Source organism: Stomoxys calcitrans, chromosome 4 (genome assembly GCF_963082655.1).
Source record: "Stomoxys calcitrans chromosome 4, idStoCalc2.1, whole genome shotgun sequence".
NCBI classification, from domain to species: domain Eukaryota; kingdom Metazoa; phylum Arthropoda; class Insecta; order Diptera; family Muscidae; genus Stomoxys; species Stomoxys calcitrans.
The window spans coordinates 1893638-1918304 of NC_081555.1; the positions used below are offsets into that span (position 1 = coordinate 1893638).

The 24667-nt window shown below is 36.6% G+C and overlaps 1 protein-coding gene across 2 annotated transcripts in view; it reads right to left on the bottom strand.

Annotated features, from left to right (window-relative positions):
- LOC106092100 (1-phosphatidylinositol 4,5-bisphosphate phosphodiesterase) overlaps nucleotides 1-24667 on the bottom strand; it is a 119842-nt gene that overhangs the window by 4828 nt on the left and 90347 nt on the right. The window contains exons 5-12 of one of the 2 annotated variants that reach the window (XM_013258856.2): nucleotides 24118-24264; nucleotides 8748-8827; nucleotides 2438-2674; nucleotides 2194-2360; nucleotides 1911-2121; nucleotides 1739-1832; nucleotides 1513-1677; nucleotides 32-1455 (exon numbers count right to left, since the gene is read on the bottom strand). In XM_013258856.2, coding sequence (XP_013114310.1) covers nucleotides 32-1455; nucleotides 1513-1677; nucleotides 1739-1832; nucleotides 1911-2121; nucleotides 2194-2360; nucleotides 2438-2674; nucleotides 8748-8827; nucleotides 24118-24264 — 2525 coding nt within the window. Of the gene's footprint in view, nucleotides 1-31; nucleotides 1456-1512; nucleotides 1678-1738; nucleotides 1833-1910; nucleotides 2122-2193; nucleotides 2361-2437; nucleotides 2675-8747; nucleotides 8828-14404; nucleotides 14485-24117; nucleotides 24265-24667 lie in introns of both variants that reach the window. The other variant, XM_013258858.2, reaches the window with a different exon arrangement.

Genomic DNA, 24667 nt, shown 5'->3' on the forward strand with positions numbered 1-24667 from the left:
ATCGTTTGATAAACCAACCAACAAAGCTTACCTTTTGCCCTTGATAAGCTTATCAATGGCGGCATTTTGGGTCTTCTGCACGGCCATGCGTTCCTTGGTATGCTTCTTTTTCAGGGTATCCAATTCTTTGTTTTGTTTTTTGGCCTGTTTCTGGAATCCCTTTTCGTTGCGTAACGACTCTAATGTCACAGGTTCAAAGACCAAAGGTGCTTCTTTTTTCTCCTCCTCCTTCGATTTGCCTGCATCTTTGGCAGCTCCACTACTTTGCTCCTCAATACCGAGTCCTTTCAATTGTTCATTTTGTTTCTGGGCTGCACCGGCAAAACCTCTGGGATCGGATAACATAGCCATGAAATCCTCAAAGCCATCGGGTACGTAAATCTTAAGTTCGACTTGGACAAACAACATGGGCAATGACATGGGGAAGTTGGCTTCAGTACGTAGGGATACATGACGATAGCCCGCCTGCAGACCATCGAGGGGTAGAATACGTTGACCAATCATTTTCCCGCTCTCTTCATAGACGCCGAAACGTAGCACAGCCAAATCGGGCAAGACAACTTTACGAAATACGAAGGGATCTTCATTGTACACGGGATTGAGACCATTGTTGGGCACTAGACGGGTACGGAATTCCTTTTTAACTGTATCGGAGGGAAGACCAAACATATCGACTTCGACATATGTGCCCACTTTCTTGTCGGACAAGAATTGACCGGCGATAATTTTTACCGAACACTGAGCAGCAATCACACCGTCCACGGGAGCATCGGCGAAGGGATCGAAATCCTTATCACCACGACGCATAAAGTCGGGTTTCAGCAAATAACCACAGCCACCGTTGTACTCGAATTTGCCCTGATTCAGTTGCATGGGCAAATCGGAGGTCTGGAAATTCAGCGACACCATCTGACAGCCGGCATTCCAGAAGACCTGAGGCATGTAGTTGGAAGAATCAGCTCGGGTGCCTTTGGGATAAATTCGAGACATTTGACGTTTGTTGTAATTGACGAAGTCTATGGCGTTCTGCTTCAGGTAATTCATGCCGGCCGATTCGGCAAACGATGACATGTTGTGGGCAATATTTTTTTCAATGGCTTTGTCGAAGCCTTGGAATTTGATGGGCTGGGCATAATTGACCATTGACGAGAGCCAAGGATGTACATTGGTGGTCGAGCCACTGTAAGCGGCAGCCTGCTCTCCGCCTTCGGGAGCAGCTCCATCCGCCGGAGCCCCTTCGGCGCCTTCTGGTGGAGGGGCATCTGGTGGTGGTGGGGCAGCCTCAGGCGGTTTTGCTGCCGTGGCATCTTCTTCGGGATCATCATCGGTTTTCAGTTCGCCCTTTAGCCACATTTCCAATTCGACTTTTTCCACCTCCGGCTTCATGCGTTTGTTCTTGATTAATATTTTCCTTTGCAATTTACATGGTGGGGGGAGTGGCAGACCAGGTTCCAACTAAAAAGGCAAACAAATAGTAAAAGCGGAACTTATTTCACTATCTCACATTCTCACCGGATGATCGGGCAGGGCTTCTTTCAACAGCAATTCACCGAAGAAGTCATCACAATACTTGGCTAATTTGTACTGCTGGGCACGATTGCAATGGTTTTCAAAGGATAATATGACAGGATAACTGGAGGCCACAAACGCACAATCGGCAATAGCTTGTATACAATCCTGAAAGTAGATAAATCAGTTGAAACACTTTGTGGGGTGAAATAGAGAAAGATGTAGCTACCTTATACAAGATTTCAGTACAGTAGGCATGACCGTGAGTTACAATGGGTTCTTCATCTTCACCTTTACCATTCCAACAATCCAACTCCACGCAACTGTAATGGAATTGAAAGAAGACATTCATTGTTTTTATCGTTTTCGTTTATGGAAAAAGTTCTGTAACTACTACTCACCGACAACCAGCCAGTAAAGTTTGCCTGTACATTTCCACCGATGATTTGCCACCGATTTGTCTGCCTGACAGATAGGTGTTATGTGAGCTGTTTATATAGTAATGGCTCAAGGGTTGTTCCATATCCATATACATTTCCAGACGATCCAAAAACACAGGACAATTTTCATCAGACATCAAGTAGCGTTTAAAACCGTCCATAGAGATTTCACCTGAAAAGGAAAAATGGCAAAATATGGTGAATATGCAGAGCCACCTAAAGCTCCTTTAATCTCAACCCCTACCAGCTTTCTTGCGTTCCTCATTCAATTCATAATCATTAATAATCTCCGTACACCGTTTCTCCTCATAGAGTGGATATAAAATTTCGTTCATGCGAGGATCACGTTGCTTCTCATTCATGAATTGAATAAATTGATCCATGGTAATAACTTCCGATTTACCTTTTGTTCTGTGCAAGAAGAGAGTGAGGATAAAAGTGAGAGAAATCTTTTTCCTGGGTGGGGGAAGCTTGGAAGTTCTACTTACATCGTTGTAAATAATTCTTCTATGTCATTCCTCGGGCACACTTTGTGATACAAGGCATAAAATTTATCGAATGTAAATTGATCTGGGGTCATGGTGGCACTTTTGTCGTCGGGCAGCCCGACATCTTTGATACATTGATATACCAATTTTTCTGTTTTACCGGAAGCAAAGGTTTTCGCCACTACTTTTATGGGAATTTTCCCACCCTTTTCCACTGAGAATGATAAACGCATCCAACTGTTGAAAGAAAACAAAAAGCGATTTGTATATCATTTTTAAATGTTGCATGAACGGCGTTCGTTGTTTTTGAAAATCTACTAAATTTAGTTAGAATTTAAAGAAGAGATTCACAACTTACCTTATGTGGGCTTAGAAGAAAAATGGTGGTAGGGGAATTTGTAAAACTTACTCAGGGGAGTGAAACGGTGCGCTGGCGTGGTACGATTGCTCACAAGAACATTGATAATTGGGCTAATCATAGCGGCAAATACTTAGACTACTACCAAGTAGTTGACCAAGTACATACAATATTTTAAAGTTTTGAGCTTTTAATCTGCAGTGGTTACAACTAAATTTATATTAAGTATGGTTCATCCAAATCTTACTATCCTTGAAGAAATTTCGTGCAGAATTTCCCGCAGAAATGTTTGGCGTAATAAAGAAGCACAAATGGCATTAAAATGTGATAAGGTTGCCATATGAGAAAATTCCTGAAGAATACTTTACCTTTTACATTTTATTCAACTTGTTATTCAGAAGTTTATACAGTGGGAGAAAATTTTCATATGAACATTGGCAAGTCGTCAATCAGGGACTCTTTCCTTCAGATTTCGATAAAGCTCGCCTGATAAACATCGCCTGAATTGCACTTGCTAGGCAGTAGTTATTACAGTTATTGGGGTTACTACGAATTTACGATAGAAAATCGGGCGAACCGTAATAATGAGGGTTACGTATCCATGTATTGATAGAATTGTAGCAATGATTTTCAGAAGGGGTAATGAAACAAACCGTTCCAAATTCAATCAAATCAGTTAAAAGCTGTAGTACTATAACGTGGGATAGTCTATCTACTACATATTCTTCAATATAATGCCGTTTAGATACAAAGGAATAGAGTGATGCTTGATGAAAATCAAGTTCAAAGTTAGGGATATGCTTCTAATATCTGATTTTGAAAGGCGCGCAATGGTCCTAAATCAAAAAATTTTAAACGAAAGATTAGAAACTCATCGTGTAAACTGTCAAAAATTTCATTGGAAATATCATGGTTTGGGGAATGTTGACATTATGTATCGTAAAGGGTGATTTTTTTGAGGTTAGGATTTTCATGCATTAGTATTTGACAGATCACGTGGGATTTCAAACATGGTGTCAAAGAGAAAGATGCTCAGTATGCTTTGACATTTCATCATGAATAGACTTACTAACGAGCAACGCTTGCAAATCATTGAATTTTATTACCAAAATCAGTGTTCGGTTCGAAATGTGTTCAAATTTTGACAAATTTTGTTAAGCGATGAGGCTCATTTCTGGTTGAATGGCTACGTAAATAAGCAAAATTGCCGCATTTGGAGTGAAGAGCAACCAGAAGCCGTTCAAGAACTGCCCATGCATCCCGAAAAATTCACTGTTTGGTGTGGTTTGTACGCTGGTGGAATCATTGGACCGTATTTTTTCAAAGATGCTGTTGGACGCAACGTTACGGTGAATGAACACATTTCGAACCGAACACTGATTTTGGTAATAAAATTCAATGATTTGCAAGCGTTGCTCGTTAGTAAGTCTATTCATGATGAAATGTCAAAGCATACTGAGCATCTTTCTCTTTGACACCATGTCTGAAATCCCACGTGATCTGTCAAATACTAATGCATGAAAATCCTAACCTCAAAAAAATCACCCTTTATAATCTACAAATTTCGTAATATCTACATCGTAATATCTACAAATTTCGTTAAAATTTCACAGAATTGTATCCTTGTATTATCTGATACGTTTGATACGTTTTCCAACTGGATAAGTGCTTTAAGCCCAATTCTTAATACATATAACCTTGTCTAGGAGCAATAAAACATCTGTCCAAGAGTGGCAAAGTCTCAGAATCTTACCTCTATTAAAAATCAGTGGAATATCATTAAAACTCAAATGAGAGGACTACTTCCGTCCAATTCAGATCAATTTTGGTTAATAATTTAAGCTTCGTAGGTATTTATGGCGAACTGAAACGACTCTATGCCTACACTGTAAAAAAAGTTGGCCCAAAATTGAGGATTTTTCCTTATTGGTAGGGTTTTAGCAATGAAAATGAGCCAAAGAACAAAAAAAAAACGAGAATGCCAAACATTCAAAGTTGCTCCATATTACAGTACTCAACCAGTCGAGTGTTTTTTTCTATTCTACTTAAGTGGAAATGTGGACAGATGCCACAAGATGAGCAGATATGGAACAAACTCGTATCATTTTATTATTTTATCTTAATTTTGAAGGTATTAAATGAAACAAAAATCGTGAAATTTAATGATCTTCGCCCCAACAGGCAAAAAACTTGAAAAATGAAAAAGTTCGCAAGAGCCCGGCCGGAATTTGAACCTGGATATACGGAGCAACAGCGAGAGCCGTTGCCGTTGTCTAGCGTTCGAAGCCATCAATACAACTTCCAACAGATGCACAGAATCATGTGTACCACGAAAGTCGTGTAATTGTCGCAGAAAAAAGTCTGTCATTACACAAAAACACATGCATTGGGAAAAGTAGAGCTAATAGACAGGGTTGTCGAGAGCTAATAGACAGGGTTAATGTAGTAATTGTATCATAGAGGCGTTTTCGCAATTAATACGATTCACATACAACATACCAACGCAAAGCCCTTGAAGTCATCACACTTAATATGGTTGAAAAGTCTTCTAACCAAAAACGAAACGCTTCCCATAGTGGTTGGTGTGTGTTGCTATCTTTCCTTTTCCATTTGCAAAGAAAATCTTCGATCATTGAGCTCGTCTCGAAAGAGAAACAAACAAAAATTATAAAATGTAATGATCTACGCCCTAACAGTCAAAAAACTTAAGAAAACTCCAAAAAAGAAGTTATCTTTAAATGTAATTTCCTATTTACTAACGGACATTCTTTGTTTATTTCATAGATGACTGTCCAATTATTATTTTTTGAAAATCTCTTTTTTCAACTTAGCGCCTTAACCTAAAAAAATTAAAAATTTAAAGACGCTCCTATTTGTAAGGCTATTTTGCGTCTTTAACTACAGTTCACTGTTGTGTTGTCCCAAGGTCAATTTCCTAACTTTCAACGATATTGTGACCTTCATTTTAGATTTTTGTCCTTAATAACAAGACGCAAAATTAAGGATTTATTGACCTACCATTTCAAATAAAAAATTCTTAATATAAAGGAAGTATTTTTCAACAAACATTTTTTCGTGTAGGGTGATTCAAGGCATTTTTTGCACACAAGATATCGTTAAGTAACTAATGAGCTGCTACATTCATAATTCAAAACTTGCCTTCCTTTTTGCTAATTTTGCAGTTTTTCATTTAAAACCAGAAGTGTCCCACATGTCATATTTCGATATTATGCTTTAAATGGCTAACATTACCATTTTCGTGACGGAAATTGTTTTTGCAATCGACATTCGTTTAAAAAATGATATAGACCATCGATCTAGTCCTCATTTTATGCGATTTAGAATCCTTATTAGTCAGTCTATCCACTGTACCGTGCAATGAGTACGGAATATATGAATATCATAGAAATGGCAAATAAGAAGCACTGATAATAAGCTGGCCGTTGATAGCAGAAAAAAACATCTCCAAGATTTATTTTTGAGAAAACTTGGGCTGCATGTAGATAAACCAAAATGTGGAGGCTGTGGAAATACAAATGATGGAAATATTGCCCTACGAGCATTTTACAAATTCAAAACCACTTCCAAAGTCTATTGAATTGACTGTAAATTTCGCCTACATGCTATATCATTTTCCATTTAATTCCAATAAGTTGAAGGAATTTTGTTTTAAAAGCACTAAGCAAAAAAAAAACATTTTTGGCTTCTGATGACAGCAACAGTTAACAAAGATTATTTTTTGTGTTTAGGGTCCCAAAGAGTACAGTGATTGGATAAGGGTTAAAATCGTTACGTAATAGTTTAGTATGTTCCATTTCGAACATCAACCAACTTTTATACCAACTCTTATCCCTGTATTTAGAGCGTAAGGAGTTTTGGCCAGTAAATGCCCTCAGTTGACCCATAGTGCTTTGGTTTGATTCCTAGAGATGGGTTTCTACCGGGTAAATACCCAACGCTTGTTTCAAATTTCATCAAAATCGGATGAAAAATGCTCGTTTTATGGACTCAATACCCTACTTCAGGAGATCGGTCTATATGGCAGCTATATCCAAATATGGTCTCATATTCAACAAAAATGTTTAGAGGGGTACCGGAACTCGCTGTGCCAAATATTATCGAAATAGGATGAAAAATGCTCCTTTTATAGGCTCATTACACAATATCGGAAGATCGGTATATATGGCAGCTATATCCAAATATGCTCCGATCTGTACCACATTTGACAGGAATGGGTAGGGATCCAACAGAACACACTGTTTCAAAATTTCATCGAATTCGGAGGAAAAATTACCAATTTATTGTCTCTAGACTTCAAGTCTGGAGATCGGTCTATATAGCGCCTATATATAACTAAAATCCGATTTTATGAGATCAAAAGATCAAGTTTATATAAAAAGCATACGAAATCATCAAAAATGTTTTGAAAAATGTTTTTATACTCAAGATACATGCAAAATCATAAAAACCCAGCTTTTGGGTATAAATGGGTAAATAATCGGATATTTACCCAATTTACCGGGTAAATACCATTTGGGTATTTACTCATCGCCCAACTCTCTTTTCGTACAGCGGATCCATGTGTTTTTCGGGCATCCCGCTGTCCTTGCGGATTCCAGTCTAGGACATTTCTCGCTATATCATCGAGCGGTTATTGTTGTTGTAGCAGTTTATTGTACACTGAGGCGGCAGCCCTTGCCGTTGAAGGACTTCATTGGGTCAATCCGATACGTACAACCGGCTGCCATGGGATTGATCATCGAGCGGTCGGCGTAGGATGTGTCCTAAACAAGCCCATTTTCTCTTCCGGATTTCTACATCAACCGGAGTTGTGTTTGTTCTTATTTGCAATTCTTTGTTTGAAATATGGTTTGACCAGAAAATTCAAAGTTTACGATAACATCTACTTATTTTATTATGGTTCAGTGTTTTAATATTACTGCTAAATTGTTGGATGGCAAATTTAAGGTCTATCTCGTCTTTTGTAAGACCCTAATAAAAGTCAAAAAAATTCTGCCATCCCCCCACTGTGCAAAAGCATTTTCGTATGAATTCATTTTAATGAAATGTTAACTCAAAAGTCCTTGCTTTTAATGTGGAGTAATTGTGCAGAGATCAAATCGCCTTCAGCATAAAATGGCAATGCACAATGAAATGTCTTCCTAGAAAGTTAATGCAGGCTATTGGTTTTGGATGTGGGTGAAATATTTCTACGGTTAGTTTAATGAGTTGGGCGTTTCATCTCTACTGCTTGCTGAGCATTGTGCATCATGAGAAATGTAAAGAGGGATTGGCCATATAGGTTTGTATATAATAGCTTGGAGATGAGAAGGGCCTATGTTGGGTCTCTGAAGGATGTTTATAATAATACCCAGCCTTAAAAGCTCTACTGTAATCAGCAGAGGAAAAAGGTTACAAGTCATGCTTGATTTTCCCTGAACTATTGCTGCTGCTGCTGATGATAATGCCCATTTCAATTATACTTAACACTGCTGATACATGCTGAAATTCTGTAGAATTGTTAGGCTTAACAAAAGGCCATTAGAAATGAATGAAACTTTAGTAGCTCTATTCGAAAATTAATCATAACCTGCATAAAAGTGACCAGCAACAGGTCAGCAGAAAACTACACAAGTTCACTTGAGTTGTTCCGGTCCTATTTTTTATGGAAACAACCATGTGTAGACTGGCACTTCCGTTTCCGTTGTGTGTCATAATAGCAAATAGCCATTTACCAAGCTGCTCTGCTTCATCGTCTCCGTCTCCTTCTCCTCCTCATCATAATCGAAATCGTCCTTTTGACTACTACTACTACTCACTTACCTTTTCGATGTAAATGCCTGCGGCATTGCACGTTGACTGCATTGGTGGGGTATAACTGCGCTTGGTATTGACTGACTTCCTTGACATTTAATTTCCTAATTAAAATGTGATTGTAAATATTTGACTCACTGTTTCATTAAATTAGTCGTTGGACAGACATTAGTGGCCTTATTATTGTAATTAATGTGCCGTAACCCTTCTTGCCACCGCTAATTGTTTGTGCAGCAGCAACAACAACGAGTCGAGTTGTGCATGCAACAGCAATGCAGCCAGGCAGAAAGTTAAAATCGTGCAATAAACGTAAACGGTGCAAGATTCCACCAGAAATTAAGGAAGCAACAAAATATCCATGGACGACAATATTTGTGTTGTTAAAATTGTTATTTACACACAAGAACATAAACGCAACAAACAAAATGAACGGAACAGACATGCAATTATTGAAAAAAAAAGAAAAGTAGACGAAAAATAAGATACACATGTAAATGGGTGCACAATTAGGAAAATATATAAAATTATGGTAAGAAGAGTTGAAGTTTTTTCATGCATATAAAACTAGAAAACCAAACGCTATTAAATAAACGTTAAATGTATATATTACAAAATATTAGGTCACCAGTAAAAGCGTGCCAAGTTCGGCCGTGCCGAATATTATATACCCTCCACCATGGATCGCATTTGTCAAGTTTTCTACCCGGTATCTCTCTATAGGCAAACCAAGGTTAATGGATAAGAATTGCTATGCTATTGGAGGCATATCCGATTATGGTCGATTCGGACCATACTGGGTTTGGATGTTGGAGATGGTGAAGAAGCCATTGTGCAAAATTTCAGCCAAATCGGTTAACAATTGCACCCTAAAGGAAATCAAGAAGTAAAATCGGGATATCGGTTTATATGACAGCTATATCAGGTTATGAACCGATTTAGACCATTTTTGGCATAGTTTTTGGAAGTCAAAGCAAAAAATCTCGTACATTTCAGCCAAATCGGATAAGATTTGCTTTCTTCAGACGCTCAAAATCTGAGATCGGTTTATATGGCAGCTATATCAGGTTATAAACCGATTTAGACCATGCGTGGCATAGTTGTTGGAAATCAAAACAAAACACATCGTAAAAATCGGTTAAGAATTGCGCCTTCAATAGGCTCAAGAAGTCAAGACTCTGCATCGGTTTATATGGCAGCTATATCAAAACTTGGACCGATATGGCCCACTTACAATACCAAGCGACCTACATTAATAGGAAGTATTTGTTCAACATTTTAAACGCCAGCTTTATTCCTTCGAAAGTTAGTGTGCTTTCAACAGACGAACGGACGGACATACTTTGTTGGGTCCCCATATCAATATTTAGATGTGCTTCAAACGCAATGACGAAATTAGTATGCCCCCATTTTATGGTGAAGGGTATAAAAGTGAATGCTTCCAATAGTTCGGAATAAAAATATTCCTCCCATGTTCGATCGAAAAAATCTAATATTTTGCATATCCCCATAAAATAACCCAATAAACACGAGTAAAATAATGAAGTCCATTTTTTGGGGTTCAGAGTTGGAGCCCTTGCCTCAACCCGATAAAAGTTGCTGAATACGAGCTCATATGAAAAAAGATGTAACTCGTGAAAATAAAATTCCTCAAAACGAGGTGGCATTTCTGAGTCGAACCAGCCACAGTTTGTGTTTTAATAATAACTTCCATATAAGTGTGAACTTAGTTTGCCGATTTCATGTTATCACCTCAAATACTCAATTTGATCCTTTATAAAGCATTACATCTAACTTTGGACGTCGTCTCGGTAGGGGCTATTGTTAACAGATTTACATAATATTTCACATTTTGCTTATTGGGATTAAAAGAAAAAATGGAAAATAAAAATTTCTCCTTTAAAGCATGGGACGGTCTAATGCACACGAATCAGAAACGAATGCTCTTTTGGGGATGCACACGGATGAAAATGCATGTTCCCCCTATCGCATTTTCTCGTATTTAAATCTATAAACTAAAGACTATAACAATGATCCAAAACTGGCCTCCAAATGAGTTCATTTTTAAAAACACCTAACCTGGATAAAGGAATCAATATCGTTTTATATGGGGTCTGTATGTATTTATGTACCTACCTCACCTATAGTTGGTAGGTAGGTAGGTTATAAAAATACTTCACATATATAAAATGGAGTGTTTATTGAAAATAAATTGTCTTATTCGGACCTTACTGTACTCATATCCAGAATTGTTTATGGACCTTTATCTTATTATAAACCAATATGTTCCATTGGCTATCCCCAACGACCTATGTCTACCAATGAGAAGTATCTATGTAAGAATTTAAGCTGATAGCTCCATATTACCAGACGGACAAATTTGACTAGATCGGTAGAATATTTTATGGTGTAACAAATGGTATGACAAGATTAGTATACCTACACTATGGTGGTAGGAGTAAAAATACCTAACGGTTACATTTTGTAACCAACTACCAACGAGTTAACAAGTTTTTTTCAGGTTTTTGTTTTTCATAACTAGAGATGGGATTCTATCGGGTAAATTCCCAATGCGTGGGTATTTATAATATTCCAGATATTTTGGTAATTGAAAACATTTGGCAACCATTTTTGATAATTTCTTGCTCCTTGTATAAACTGACGACTTTCTGATCTCATAAAATCGGACTATAGTTATGTATAGCCGCTACATAAACCGATCTCCCGTCTTGAAGTAAATAAATTGCGTCTTTTTCATCCGATTCCGCTGAAGTTTGGCGCAGTGAGTTTTGGTGGACCCCTGCCAACCCCGTGAAATATAGTGCAGATCGGACAATATATGGATACACATAGGTATCATGCCCGACCTCCCGTTTGTCGAATTTGGTTTAGATTTGGTCATATTTAGATATAGCTGTCATATAGACCGTTTTCCCGATTTCCCGATTTTGATGTACCCCTATAAGTTTTTGTCGAATGTGACACAGATCAGACCATATTTGGATGTAGCTATCATATAGACCAATCTCCCGATATACGGTATGCAGCCCATAAAAGGACATTTAACACCCGAATTCGATGATACTTGAAACAGTGAGTTTTGGTAGACCTCTTCACTCCTTTGTCGAATTTGGTCCAGATGGGACCATATTTGGATATAGCTACTATATAGCCCGATCTCCCGAAATAGAGTATTGAGCCCATTAAAGGGTCATATTTCATCCGATTTCGATAAAATTGAATTTTGGACCTACCAAAACCAATGTTTCAAATTTCATCGAAATTGGATGAAAAATGGTCCTTTTATGGGCTCAATACTCTATTTCGGGAGATCGGTCTACAATATATGGTAGCTGTATCCCAAAATAGAGTATTAAGCGCATAGAAGGTGTATTTTTCATCCGATTTCGATGTAATTTGAAACAGTGAGTTTTGGAAGACCTCTACACATTTTTTTTGTCGAATGTGGCTCAGATCCGACCATATTTCGATAATACTCTGTATCCCCAAATCGGTCTATGTGACAGCTATATCTAAATATGGTCCTATCTGGACCACATTCGACAAAAATAATGTGGTCCGATCAATCAAAACTCGCACTATATGACAGATATATCAAAAATGGTCCGATTTTAGATCTAAACCACATTTCACAAAAATGTGCAGACGTCTACCAAAGCTCGCTGTTTCAAATTTTATTGAAATCGGATAGTAAATGCACCCTTTATGGCCTTAATAGCCTATACCAGGAGTTCGGGAGATCGGTCTACGAGGTCTCATAAAAATTAACGATTATTATAAATTTGTTCAAAAAGTATTTTTTTTATTCATAAATTACTGTCTTGTCCCCTTCAAAGTAATACTAACATCATCCGTTCTAAACTCATCGATGTAATGATTTGAGCCCCAACAAGTATACGGGGTCTGATAAAAAATAACCGTTCAATTTTGTTCAAAAAGTATTTATTTATTCATCAATAACTATCTTGTCTCCTTAAAAGTAATAACCCCTCGGATATTTGCAATTTTTTCCGTTTTTTCCTAATTCTCGTAACTCGTTGAAACACGCTTTTTCGTTACTCAAAACTTAATAAATTTTTTTTAAATTAATTTTTTCGAACCATTTTTTCGGAAAAATCGAAAATTTAACACACTCAACTCACAAATTTTGAAAATAACGGTTATTTTTGATCAGACCTCGTATATGGCAGCTATATCCATATATTGTCCAACATTTCACAGGGATCTACCAAAACTCACTGTGCCAAATTTCAGCAAAATCGGTTGAAAAATGCGCAATTTATTGTCTCACCAGTTTTAAGTCGGGAGGTCGATCTATATAGCGGCTATATATAACTATAATCCGATTTTATGATATCAGAAAGTCAGGTTTATATACAGAGAATAAGAAACCATCAACAATTTTTTGGAAAATGTTTTATGCTGCCAAGATATCTGCAATATATAAAAAATATCCAGCTTTAGGGTATATAAGGGTAAATACCCGAGTATTTACCTAATATACCCAATTTACCGGTAAATACCTTTTGGGTATTTTCCCATTGCGCCCATCTCTAGTCATAACCTATTGTCAGCAACAGTTTTTTTTTCTTTCAATATACATATTTTATTAAAGTGACACACCCAATCTATTAATGAATGAAAAGCAGGCAAACCTTTCATATGGCATACTCCTTATTGTCTTTATAAATTATATCCCATCAAATTTGATAACTCAATTAAGTTGAAACACCCATTGAATTCACAATTATTTTCCTTCTAGTCCTACACCATTAAACAAATAGCTAACCTTCTTACAAGAGTCTCGTAACAAAAATGTTAATAGTTTGGCCACTGAGCTTTTACAATGAGAGACGGTGTAACCATTTTTCAACAATTGTTTTAGTTACAGCTTCTCCTTCTTTCTCTATGGCATAATCCATCTACATATCTGTTATTTGCCATTACAGCTTAGCTGTTTTATGATTTTAAAAATGTTGAACTATGACACTTTTGCAGCCAGTAAGCAAAGTGATGTTGTAGCAACACCTGCCCATTGGGGCAATGTAAACTTGCGTGTTTTTAATTGTTTGTTTTATTGCTTTTGATGTTGTTCTAGAAAATAATTCAATTATTCAACAAATAATATTATGCTTCAACATGGGCAGAAGCTCATTCATTCATTCATTCATACGTTAATCCTATACACAATCATACATTTGTTGTATATTGAATCATACAATAATCGTTAACGATATGGCAACATCACTTGTGGTCGACCCCGGTGGTCACATTTACACACAATCTAGACGGCCCCGTCCATTCTCACTTCAACAACCGGAGAGCAAGCAAAAAGGGAAACGGAAACAAGAAAACAAAGAACTCAATGTGACATTGACATGCAATCACTCGAATGTGAGTGCCGAGTGGGTTGACACAACAGCAAGATACCCCCTCAGTTGCGCGCACTTTGAGACGTGGGTGGATGGGCATGGTCGCGTCTAAAACGGAAGTGTGAACGAACGCTTAAGACACATGCAAAAACATAACTAAAATAAAACACATAAAATAAAAATAGTGAACTCTCTATTAGGAAGCTCATAAGCTTTTTTTCTTTCTCGATATGCAGAACAGAACGTGCATGCGTGCGTATGAGTGTATTGTGTGGGTGTTTATTATGTGTCCACCCTTTTAGAGGTTAGTAGAAAGAAAGGAAAATTATGGTCGCTCGCCGTCACACCAACCGATGACGACAACGATGACCAAGTGCTAATGAGAAAACTATCTCAAAGACTTACTGCTTTCTTAAACACATCATCGGACAGATATTATTGGCCTTAACATTGTGGGTAATTTTGCGTAAACCTTGTAACCAAATCTAAAATGAATGAAGAAAAGAGGGTGTAGATGATTAAGTTATATATATATATATACTATGTTGATATTTTATTATTCTTAAATGTGATTTGTTTAGTTGTTTGCTTCTCTCTGAAAATTCTAAACAAATAAATAAAACCAACACCGATTATTTATAAATTAATATGTGTGGCTATTCGTTTTCTAGATAAATGGCAGCGATACATGATGTCGAACGCCATATAAAATCTTAAAATGAAAACCATGGACAAAAGCAACGTATGGACTAAAAAGTCATTGTTGTTGTGTTCTATCTTTCGTCTGCTTGATTCTGTTGACTTTCAAGACCCAAGAACTCTGCGACAAAGATGGGGTGGGTCCACAAGGATCTGGATCTGAGTCGAGTGGGTCTGGCTGGACAATTAAACAGGTGACATATATTGTGCGGTCCCTGGTTACAATCGGGACATACATCGTGCACGTCGGCATCAATCCTTGCTCTGTAGGAATTGAGGCGGCTGCATCTGCTGGAACTTAATTGGGCCCGAACTACTATGGTTTGCTGGGGGGAGGTAAATTTCTTCAGGTGCAATGGGAGGCGGTCATTCTCCAAGGACTACATTCACCCGGTAGCGATTTACCGCATCTACTACCGTGTCTGCATGAATTTTGTCTAGACCTGCTTGATATGCCGCTTGATCTAGAGGTTCTCTCTTGTAGCGCTGAACCTCACGCTTTAGATCATGTAGATCTATCTTAAGGCTTCTGGGCGGTGGATATCTATCCACAAAATGATGATTTGGATGGTCGCTAAGATAGCATAAGGAAACATGCCTATTGTGATTTTTCAAGTTCTGTCTACAAGTGTTCACCATATGTCTACGAATTCAGTATTCCATTATAGGAAGTATTAATCTTAGATTCCATAAAGCATATATTTTTTAAAAGTCATTTTAAAAGACATTTTAAGTCGTTCTATGTATTCAAATCACGAAAGCTTTCGAGCGAATAAAGCAAAATACCTAAAATAAGAGCAATAATAACCTGTTGGATCCCTATACATCCTTTCTCTGAACTGACTTGAGGTCTTATTAACCTGGCTTAATATCCGCTTTGGCTTAAATAGTTCCATAAATGGATATATCCGTTTTATACATCAAGCTCCGGATATAGACAAACACTGTTCAAAGTTTCATCCGAATTGGATAAAAATGCTCTTTTTGTGGGATAGATCCTCTATCGAGAGGTCGGTCCATATGTCAGCTTTATCCCAGAATCATATTTGTCGAGGTGTCCAAAACAAATCAATGTTTCAAATTGTATTAAATTGGGTAATAAAACCGCCTTCTATAGGCTCAGATTGGATAAATGGTTTAAATGGCACTTGTATCCAAATATGGTCCATTATTTAGATCGTAATCGGCACGGATGTTGAGTACAGCTGGTCCGTTTTAATGGTTCAAATGGTATTCAAATATGGTCCGATATAGACCAGACTGGGCATGGATGACGACGAGTCCCAAAAAACTCTCTGTTCCATATTTCGTCGCAATAGGATACAAAAAATGCATGAAAGGATTTGTCTATACGGAAGTCATATTTATATATGGCTCTATCTAGATCTTAGTAGGCATAGGCGTTGAGACGTTGAAACAAGTCAATGTTTTAAAAATCACATACTTAAGCATGGAAAACAACGGTATGTTTATTCATCATTCCAAAATCCATCGAAATCTAAAGTAAAACGACCTTTCTGTGAGCCCAAAAACGTCAAACCCAGGGACTTTACTTAGAGCAGACCTCTGTTGTAAGAAAATAAAACATTTGAACAAGTAAAAGCGTGTTAAGTTCAACCGGGCCGAGTCTTACATACTCTCCACCATGGATCGCAATTGTCAAGTTTTATGCCCGATTTATGTTAAAAGGCACATAAGCAATAAACACGTCTAGAGAAAAGTTCATACCAAACGTACTCATTTCAGTACCGTACGGTATTGATAGTAAAACAACATCGTATGTTACAAAAACAATACCCGATGTTATGGATGAAACATAAAATGATTTGTACCGTTTGGTATTAGCCTTATTACCAAAACTGGTATTGGTTTTAATACCAATATGTTATTGGTTTTAGTACCAAACCGTTATTGGATTTAGTACCAAACCGTTATTGGCTTTAGTACCAAACCGTTATTGATTATTCCACCTCCCAATGAACCAAAAAAAAAAACATTGAAAATAATAATTTAATCTAATTTTATTTCGATTATTTATGTTAATAATTACAAAATGTAAGGTTACACCGTGACCAACCTCAATTCTTTGTATTCGACAATTGATTCCATATCCACTGATTCCCAGAAGTGGTTTTCATATGAATACACCAACACAGCATCGTTTTTTACACAAGAGACTATCATGTTTTTGATGTAGAATGTCCTTAGAACTTGTACTATTTCTATTTTCACCGCTTTCGAGTATTTGAACTGGTTTTTACGCACTCAAATTGCATTAATACAATTTATTTGTTTAACAAATATTCTATAATGGCGTCAATATTTTAAGTACAAAGCTCAACAACACTTCTGGAGCGACGACAAGAATATAAATGTGACGCCGTCAATTCTTAATAGCCTCCTTTGTCTGATATTGAATTGATACCAAATGGTATTAAAAATCTTTGCCAATGACGTGGACAAAATAATACCAGGCTGTATTGGCAAGGAACCGTCAATTGTCTATCAGTGTAAATAAGAAAAAAAAATCCTTAGTTGCTCAGGAAGTCAGATTATAGACCGATTTTAACTATACTAGACACGAATGTTGGAGGTCATAGTTGAAGTCAAAAAGTGCAGAATTTTAAACAAATCGGGTAAGAATAGCGCATTCTAAGTGCTCAAGAAGTACGTTTGGGAGATCAGTTTATATGGGAGCTACACCCACCTGTCTCGATCTGCGACAGTCAAGGGCGGTTTTTGAATTCAGAAATACGTTCTGATAGCTGTCTGGCTGTCTGAGAAGATATTTATGCTGGTTTTCGTTATGACATTATAACTTAGCTATTCCACCACTTCTTTAATTACAAGGATTTTCGCTTGATACATACTACAGGGTCGGGTAAACATCTTATAGGTGAACAAGTTCGTCCTGGTCCAAAGGTCCAATCGCCACGGGAATAAGATGGTCATTGGTTATTTAAAGGCGCCAATAACCCGCCTTGTCATATCGAGCGTCATAGGCACTCAAATTTGTGCAAGAGCCGGTACCGCCCGGCCTCTCACTGAGACTCTCCGCTCGATACCGCTGATTGTTCGCGACTGCTGGAGCATTCAATATATTTTAAATTTAATATATTTGTTTAATTAATAATATATTTATTTTTTATATACTTTCAGGAAGCGCTAGGATTCAACTAAATTTGTGGTGGGCGATAAACATGAGAACATTCCTGCTATTTTGTTTATTTTATAACAAAAGTATTTGTTTACTCTTAAATTTTTTTTACTCTTTAAATGTCATTCAAAATCCTATATAATCCTATAAAAACAGTTAAAATATGCTTTTTTATAATAAATAATTAATAATAAAACGCATTAAAAAATAAACACATGCATCTCAATAAAAACATTTTAAACCTTGTTTTTTTTTATTTAAATAAATGAGAATATTTGTTCTTCAAAAAGGGTGTTTTTATTTATTTTGTAAATTTTAATTTATTATTTTTTTTTTTTGAGTGTAAGGCGATTTCAGTTTGACCACACTTTTTTTCTCAGTGTAAAACTCGATTTTGAGGAAAAATTCAAAATCTGGTAAAATACCAGGCGCCCATAATCGAATAGCAAGTAACTTTGCCTTGCTGACCCCTAGAATTATGCTTTAGATTTTTGCACGCATGGGGGCTTTATACTATGGGACTGAAAGTTTAAAATAATTCGTACAAAATATAAAGCATGTTTTTAGGGGCATTTTTTCTTAAAAACAAACTGATACCATATAAAGGCTCTTCATTTTCCTCGTTTCTTTCTAAAATTTAAACCGTTTAAAACGGAACAAAATACTCAGACGCAATTTCATTGCTTATATAAACCGTGAGTGCGTTGCAAGATAAAATGGACAAATTTAAACTTTATTTTTAATTTTAATAATTTTATATACTTTGGCTACAAAACATATTAGAGTAATATAAAGAAAACAAAATAAATCAAATATAAAAAAATTAAATAAAATATAAAAAATTTATTTTATTTAATTTTTATTTATTTATACTTTGCGGGTTTTGAACAAAAAACTAAAAACAATAGTTCTTGAAGAATAATATTTATTTTTTTTATACCCTCCACCATGGGATGTGATTATACTAGTATCCCCATTCCGTTTGTAACACGTCAAAATATTGGTCTTAGACCCCATAAAGTACATACATTCTTGATCGTCATGACATTTTAATTCGATCTAGCCATATCCGTCCGTCTGTCTGTCGAAAGCACGCTAACTTTCAAAGAAGTAAAGCTATGCGCTTGCACAAATACTTCTTTTAAGTGTAGGTGAGTTGAGATTGTAAATGGTCCATATCAGTCCATGTTTTGATATAGCAATTCGATTTGGCTGAAATTTTGCACAATGACAGAGGATGATACAGCTCCTATATAAAACGATCTTCCAATTTTAAATTTAATTTAAAATCCCTAGAGGACGCAGTGGTTATCTGATGTGGCTGAAATTTTGCACAAAGACTTATCCTATGGTTTTCAATTCCTATCCATTATTCTTTTCTTGCCAGGCAAAGAACTTGACAAATGCGATCCATGGTTGAGGGTATAATATTCAGCCCGGACGAACTTAGCACGCTTTTACTTGTTTCCTTTTATTTTTAAATCGAATATTGACATGTTTCGAAAAAAATATTTATTAGCAGTACTAACAGATCTTCCAATTTAGAGTATTTAGCCTATAAAAAGGGCATTTTTATTATACGATTTCGCTAAAATTTCTCCCGATGGAAGCACTTGAGCTTGAAAAGGCATCGTCCAAATAGGACTATATTTGGATTTAGCTGCCATATATGTCGATTTCCTAATTTAAGATCTAAGACAATTAAACGGGCATTCTAAGGGGTCGATTATGGATTGCAACTCAACTATGGTTGCGTTGCCATAAGATAAAATCATGAAATAAAAATTAGTATAAAGTTTAGTGTCTTAGACCGACTTACGGCAATTTTATTGCTAGATTTCGTTGAAATTTGGCACATATTTGCTCTACAACGTGCTTTGCTACTGCAGCTCAATGGAAATCCACAGATTTGTTGAAAAATTGTGTTCGGCAATGAGACTCATTTGTGGCTAAATGGGTATGTAAACAAGCAAAACTGTCGCATCTGGAGTGAAGAACTGCCACATTCCGTTCAAGAGTTACCGCTGCATCCCGAAAATATTAAAGTTTGGTGTGGTTTATGGACTGGTGGCACGGTGAAAATTTGAGCCTTTCGGCTATATCCGTCTGTCTAAGGGAAAATGCCGCGAACTTTGGTAAAAATCGTTTCTGATTCAGATATGCCTCCGTCAAAATGGGTTCGGATTTGGGTATAACTCCCATAAAAAGATATGACTCTAGTGTTGGCCACATGTGTTAGTGTGCGCAATAATTCAAGCCCATGGATTTATGTTCTTGTGCACGTCCGGAAATATATGCAATAGTGTGTGTAATTGTCCGCCACTGTTTTAGACCCATAGTTTCTTGGGCAAAATTTTCACCCTAATCTTCATGCTACATATTTTATTGAACAATTTTAAAACTCTTTTCCAACTGTTATTCAATTTAAATTACATTTATTTTGCTGAATGCCTCTTGAGAACAGCAGTTTTCCCTACAAATCATAAGAACGATGTTTCTCTTTCTCTTTCATTTTCATTTTTGTTTGAATTTGCTGTTCATTTCAATTGCTCTTGATCCTTTGTTGCAATCTCCTCCCTCTGTTGAAACTATGGCAATGATTGTACTTTTTTGGAAATCCTTTTTCTGGCATTCTACGAGGCTGCTCCTGCTGCTACTGCCAGAAAAATATTAGTTTCAAAAGAAAATTATGGCAGCACTCACTTTTGTTTCTTTCCAAGACCAAAACTTTTTTACTTTGTTAACTTGTGGTTTGATTTCTTGCATTGTTGGTGATTTGCCGAGGGAATGTTTTTTAGGGGGACCTATAGTTTGCTTTTAAGGTTCTCATTTTGAATTTCTTTCGTATTGTTCCAAAGCAGAGAAATTGGTCTCTGTCCTCGTCATAAGCACTATCTAGCTACACATATGTGCTCTGAGTTAAATGCATTTCGTTGTGGATTGAAAACAGAACTGATTTAAAAAACATTAAATTTATATTTACAGCACATATGAACTTTTAATTTTGTTTTTAAGTTGCTATCCAGCATCATCTAATTAATTTCCAGTTCAAGTAAATAGAAGTCACTTAATCTTGTGGTAAAGAGCAACAGTGTCTGGGAAGAAGTTGGGAATGTTTAAGAGTTCATTGGTCGAAATAAGCAATGCTTTTATAGAATATAACAAATCTGCTATCAGTTGGATAATACAACATTCCATACCAAATTTCATGCAAACTCCTTGAAATTGCATTAGACATTCTACCTTGATATGCAGACAACAAGACAAGTAACGTCCATCTTGTCTTAACTATCAGAAGTCATAAAAAATACCAAGTTTAAAATTTCAGCCAGATAATTTCGCCTTCCACAGGCTTTATATAAGGTTACAAACCTATTTGGTAAAAAAAAATTTCAGCCAAATCAAGTGGTAATTGCGTCTTTTAGAGGCTCAAGAAGTCTAATATGAAGATCGATTTATATGCCAGCTATATCAGGTTATTAAACGCTTTAGACCACACTTAGCACATTTGTTGGAAATCAAAACAAAGCACTTTGTGCAAAATTTCAACGATATTGGATAAGAATTGAGCCCACTAGAGGTGCAAGAAGTCAAGATCGAAGATCGGTTTATATGGCAGCTATATCAGGCTATGAACCGATTTGGACCATTATTGGCACAGTTATTGGAATTCAAAACAAAACATCTCATGCGAACTTTGAGTCAAAACTGATAAGAATTGCAGAGATTAGCATGTCAGCTTATGATGCAGAACGGCTGGGTTCAAATCCTGGCTATAACAGCAGAAAAAAAATTTTCAGCATGGTTATCCCCTAATCGATGTGCATGTATGGCTAATAAATGCAATCTCTATACCATGGCAATACCGAATCTAGACAAATGTCTACATCGAACCATACACTTCATCTGAGCCATAGTAGCGGCGCATGTTTTCACCATAAATACCATAAAATTGTGTACTTTATTAACGAATTTCAAGCTAATATTCACCTGGGTACTTTATCCTATTTGGATGTCGTGTCGATATGGGTTATCGTTAATCGATCGCCATAATAATTCTGCTTGTTGAAATTAAAAGGAAATAATTGAAGTTTATGCGTCTCAAAACAAAAAACTTTTGCTTTTTTGGGACACAAAATCGAATTTTTGTTTTAAATTTATCCAACATTCTCCGAGTCTAAGAAGTGAAACCATTACGAATTTCGTCGATATTGGATAATAAATGCTCCTCTTATGCGGCCAAGACCTTAAATATGGAAATTTATGGTTTCGACAAGAGAGAACAAGGATCCACAACAGCCCACTGTACCAAATTTCAGTTATACCGGTCATTAAAAGCGACTATTAGGGGCCCAAGAACTTAAATCGGGGGATCAGAGTATGTATGGCAGCTATCTTCAAATATGGTCCGATTTGGTTCGTTCAAAAGCATCATCAGTGTAAGAATATAAATGGAACCTTTGCAAAATTTCTGCTCAATATCTACATTTTAAAGACAATAGCTTGATTGCAACTGATACACGAACTGACTTACGAATATCGCCTAATCATCTTAGAGTTTTACGCGAATCAAGAATATATATTTTCTAGGATCGGAAATTGATATTTCGTCACGATGAAATTATTATACCGCCCATCATATGGCGATGAATATAAAAAGTAGTCTAGACTACTAACTATCTTTGACATTAATCGTTCGTATGAGATGGTGTTAACTCTCCATTTCTCCATGTCACATATCGCCCCTAAAACTATGTCACACTTTTCTAATCATTTAAATAGCCATTATAAGAGATCTATGATGGTGTGCTCACACTTAAAGAACAATTTTTCAATTTCAAGGAAAACTTTATACAATTGAAGTCTCAATGAATTTAAATCAACGTTTAATTTATAATAATACAGCTTTTTGTTAATTTGAATGCAATGTTCATCATCGACATTATTAAGTTTAGTATGTTTTGCTGTTGTGCTTGTAGTGTTGTGTTCTATCTTTTGTCTGTTAGGTTCTATTGAATATCCAGATTTAGCAACTCCGCGGCTAAGGTGGGGTGTGTTCAGAAGGATCTGGGTCTGAGTCGAGTTGTAGTTGTAACCACATTTTCATGTGGAGGTGGCGATCCTCGTCAAGCTCGAGTCGAGTGTTTCTGGCTGGGCAGTTAAACAGGTGACGTGTTTCGTGTGGTACCAGGTCACAATTGGGACACACATGCTGCATGTTTGCATCAATCCTTGTTCTGTAGGAGTTGAGGCGGCTGCATTTGCCGAATCGTAATTGAGCCAGAAGTGCTCTGGTTTGCCGGAGGACGTCCCTATCCTCAGATACGATGAGTGGCGGTCGTTCTACAAGGACAATATTCGCTTTTCAAAGCATCTGCTATCGTGTACGGATGAATGTTGTCCAGACCAGAGAGGGACAATTTGTAATTTTGGGTATTTGCGCCCATTTTTTAGAAAGGTGATTTCAAATACAAGTTGGAAAATAAGTAAAACTGCATTCAAAATTTAATCAGGCAAAGATTTCTGCCCTCTGAGTGGCATTGATATGATGAATAATTCATATTACGGAGTATAAAAAGATCCAAATACTGATCTACACTTCCTTCATTGTTCAAGGTGTTACAGTACGTTATGAAATGACTAAGTAATTAAACCAACCTCCTATATTGGAGGCAATAAAAAGTGGAATGATATGAACATTTGAAATCAGAGGTACATAAAGTAAAATCAATGGTAAATTGTAGCTACTACAGTGTAATCCAATCCCAAAGTAATCATCAGCATAGACAAAGGAAAGGTTTTCTGTTCCATGTCGCCCGGTTTCTTAGCGCACTGACATATCAACGACTGAGAATTTTACATTTCTCCCATCTGTTAAACACTGCTCGTTAAATCCGGATTTATGGCTCTCGTCAGCTGATTTTATAAAGGGAAAACAGATGATCGAGCCATTAAATCCGGATTTAAAGAGCAGTGTAAACAGGGTTTTAGAGCTTTTTTAAACATATTGTTTTGAGTCTATAGATTTTCTTTGTCTATGTCATCAGTAAATATACGAAATAAAGCTTCACTCATTTGGAAACCTAAAAGCTTGACACGACATTTTGTATGTTTGATCCATTAGAGCACAAACATAATTTAAAAAATCTTACATTTTCTGAAAAGAGTTTGGTGTGCTTCATGGTTTTTGTCCATTCCATTTATTTTCTTATTATTAGAACTCCCATAAAATTCACCTAAATGATATTTGTTTATAGCTTACCTTTGCCGTCTCCGGATCCGGACACACTACATGATGATATGTTATATTAATATAGTCTGTATTGGAGCATATCGTTAGGGACTTTTTATCCAATGCCGCTAGATCTGCACCGCATTTCTTAGTAACTTTATCGAGAATTTTGGGATCCTGAAAAAAAGGTAAAGAGAAAATAAAATCAAATAATCTAGACGGAATCTCCGTAACTTCTCATCATATGTCAATGTCAAAAAGTGAGGAGTGAATGCTGTCAAAGAGTATGTAAGATTGTGCAGGTAGGTATAAGTTTATTTTCGTACACGGCTCAGTGTGGAATCACGCATCTCCACAAACACACACATGCACATATACGACCTACCTCTCATGCCATCTGCCACAATTCGAAAAAGCAGAGATGTCAAGGAAATAGATGAAGATGAAACTGTGTGCAATATAAAATCTCAGGATATTCAGTTAGGAAAACAGGAAATAAAGTGAAAAAATTCCATCATATCATAAGTATTGGCTGCTGATGATGCTTTACTGCCAAACTGGCTTAAAGCTGTGACATACA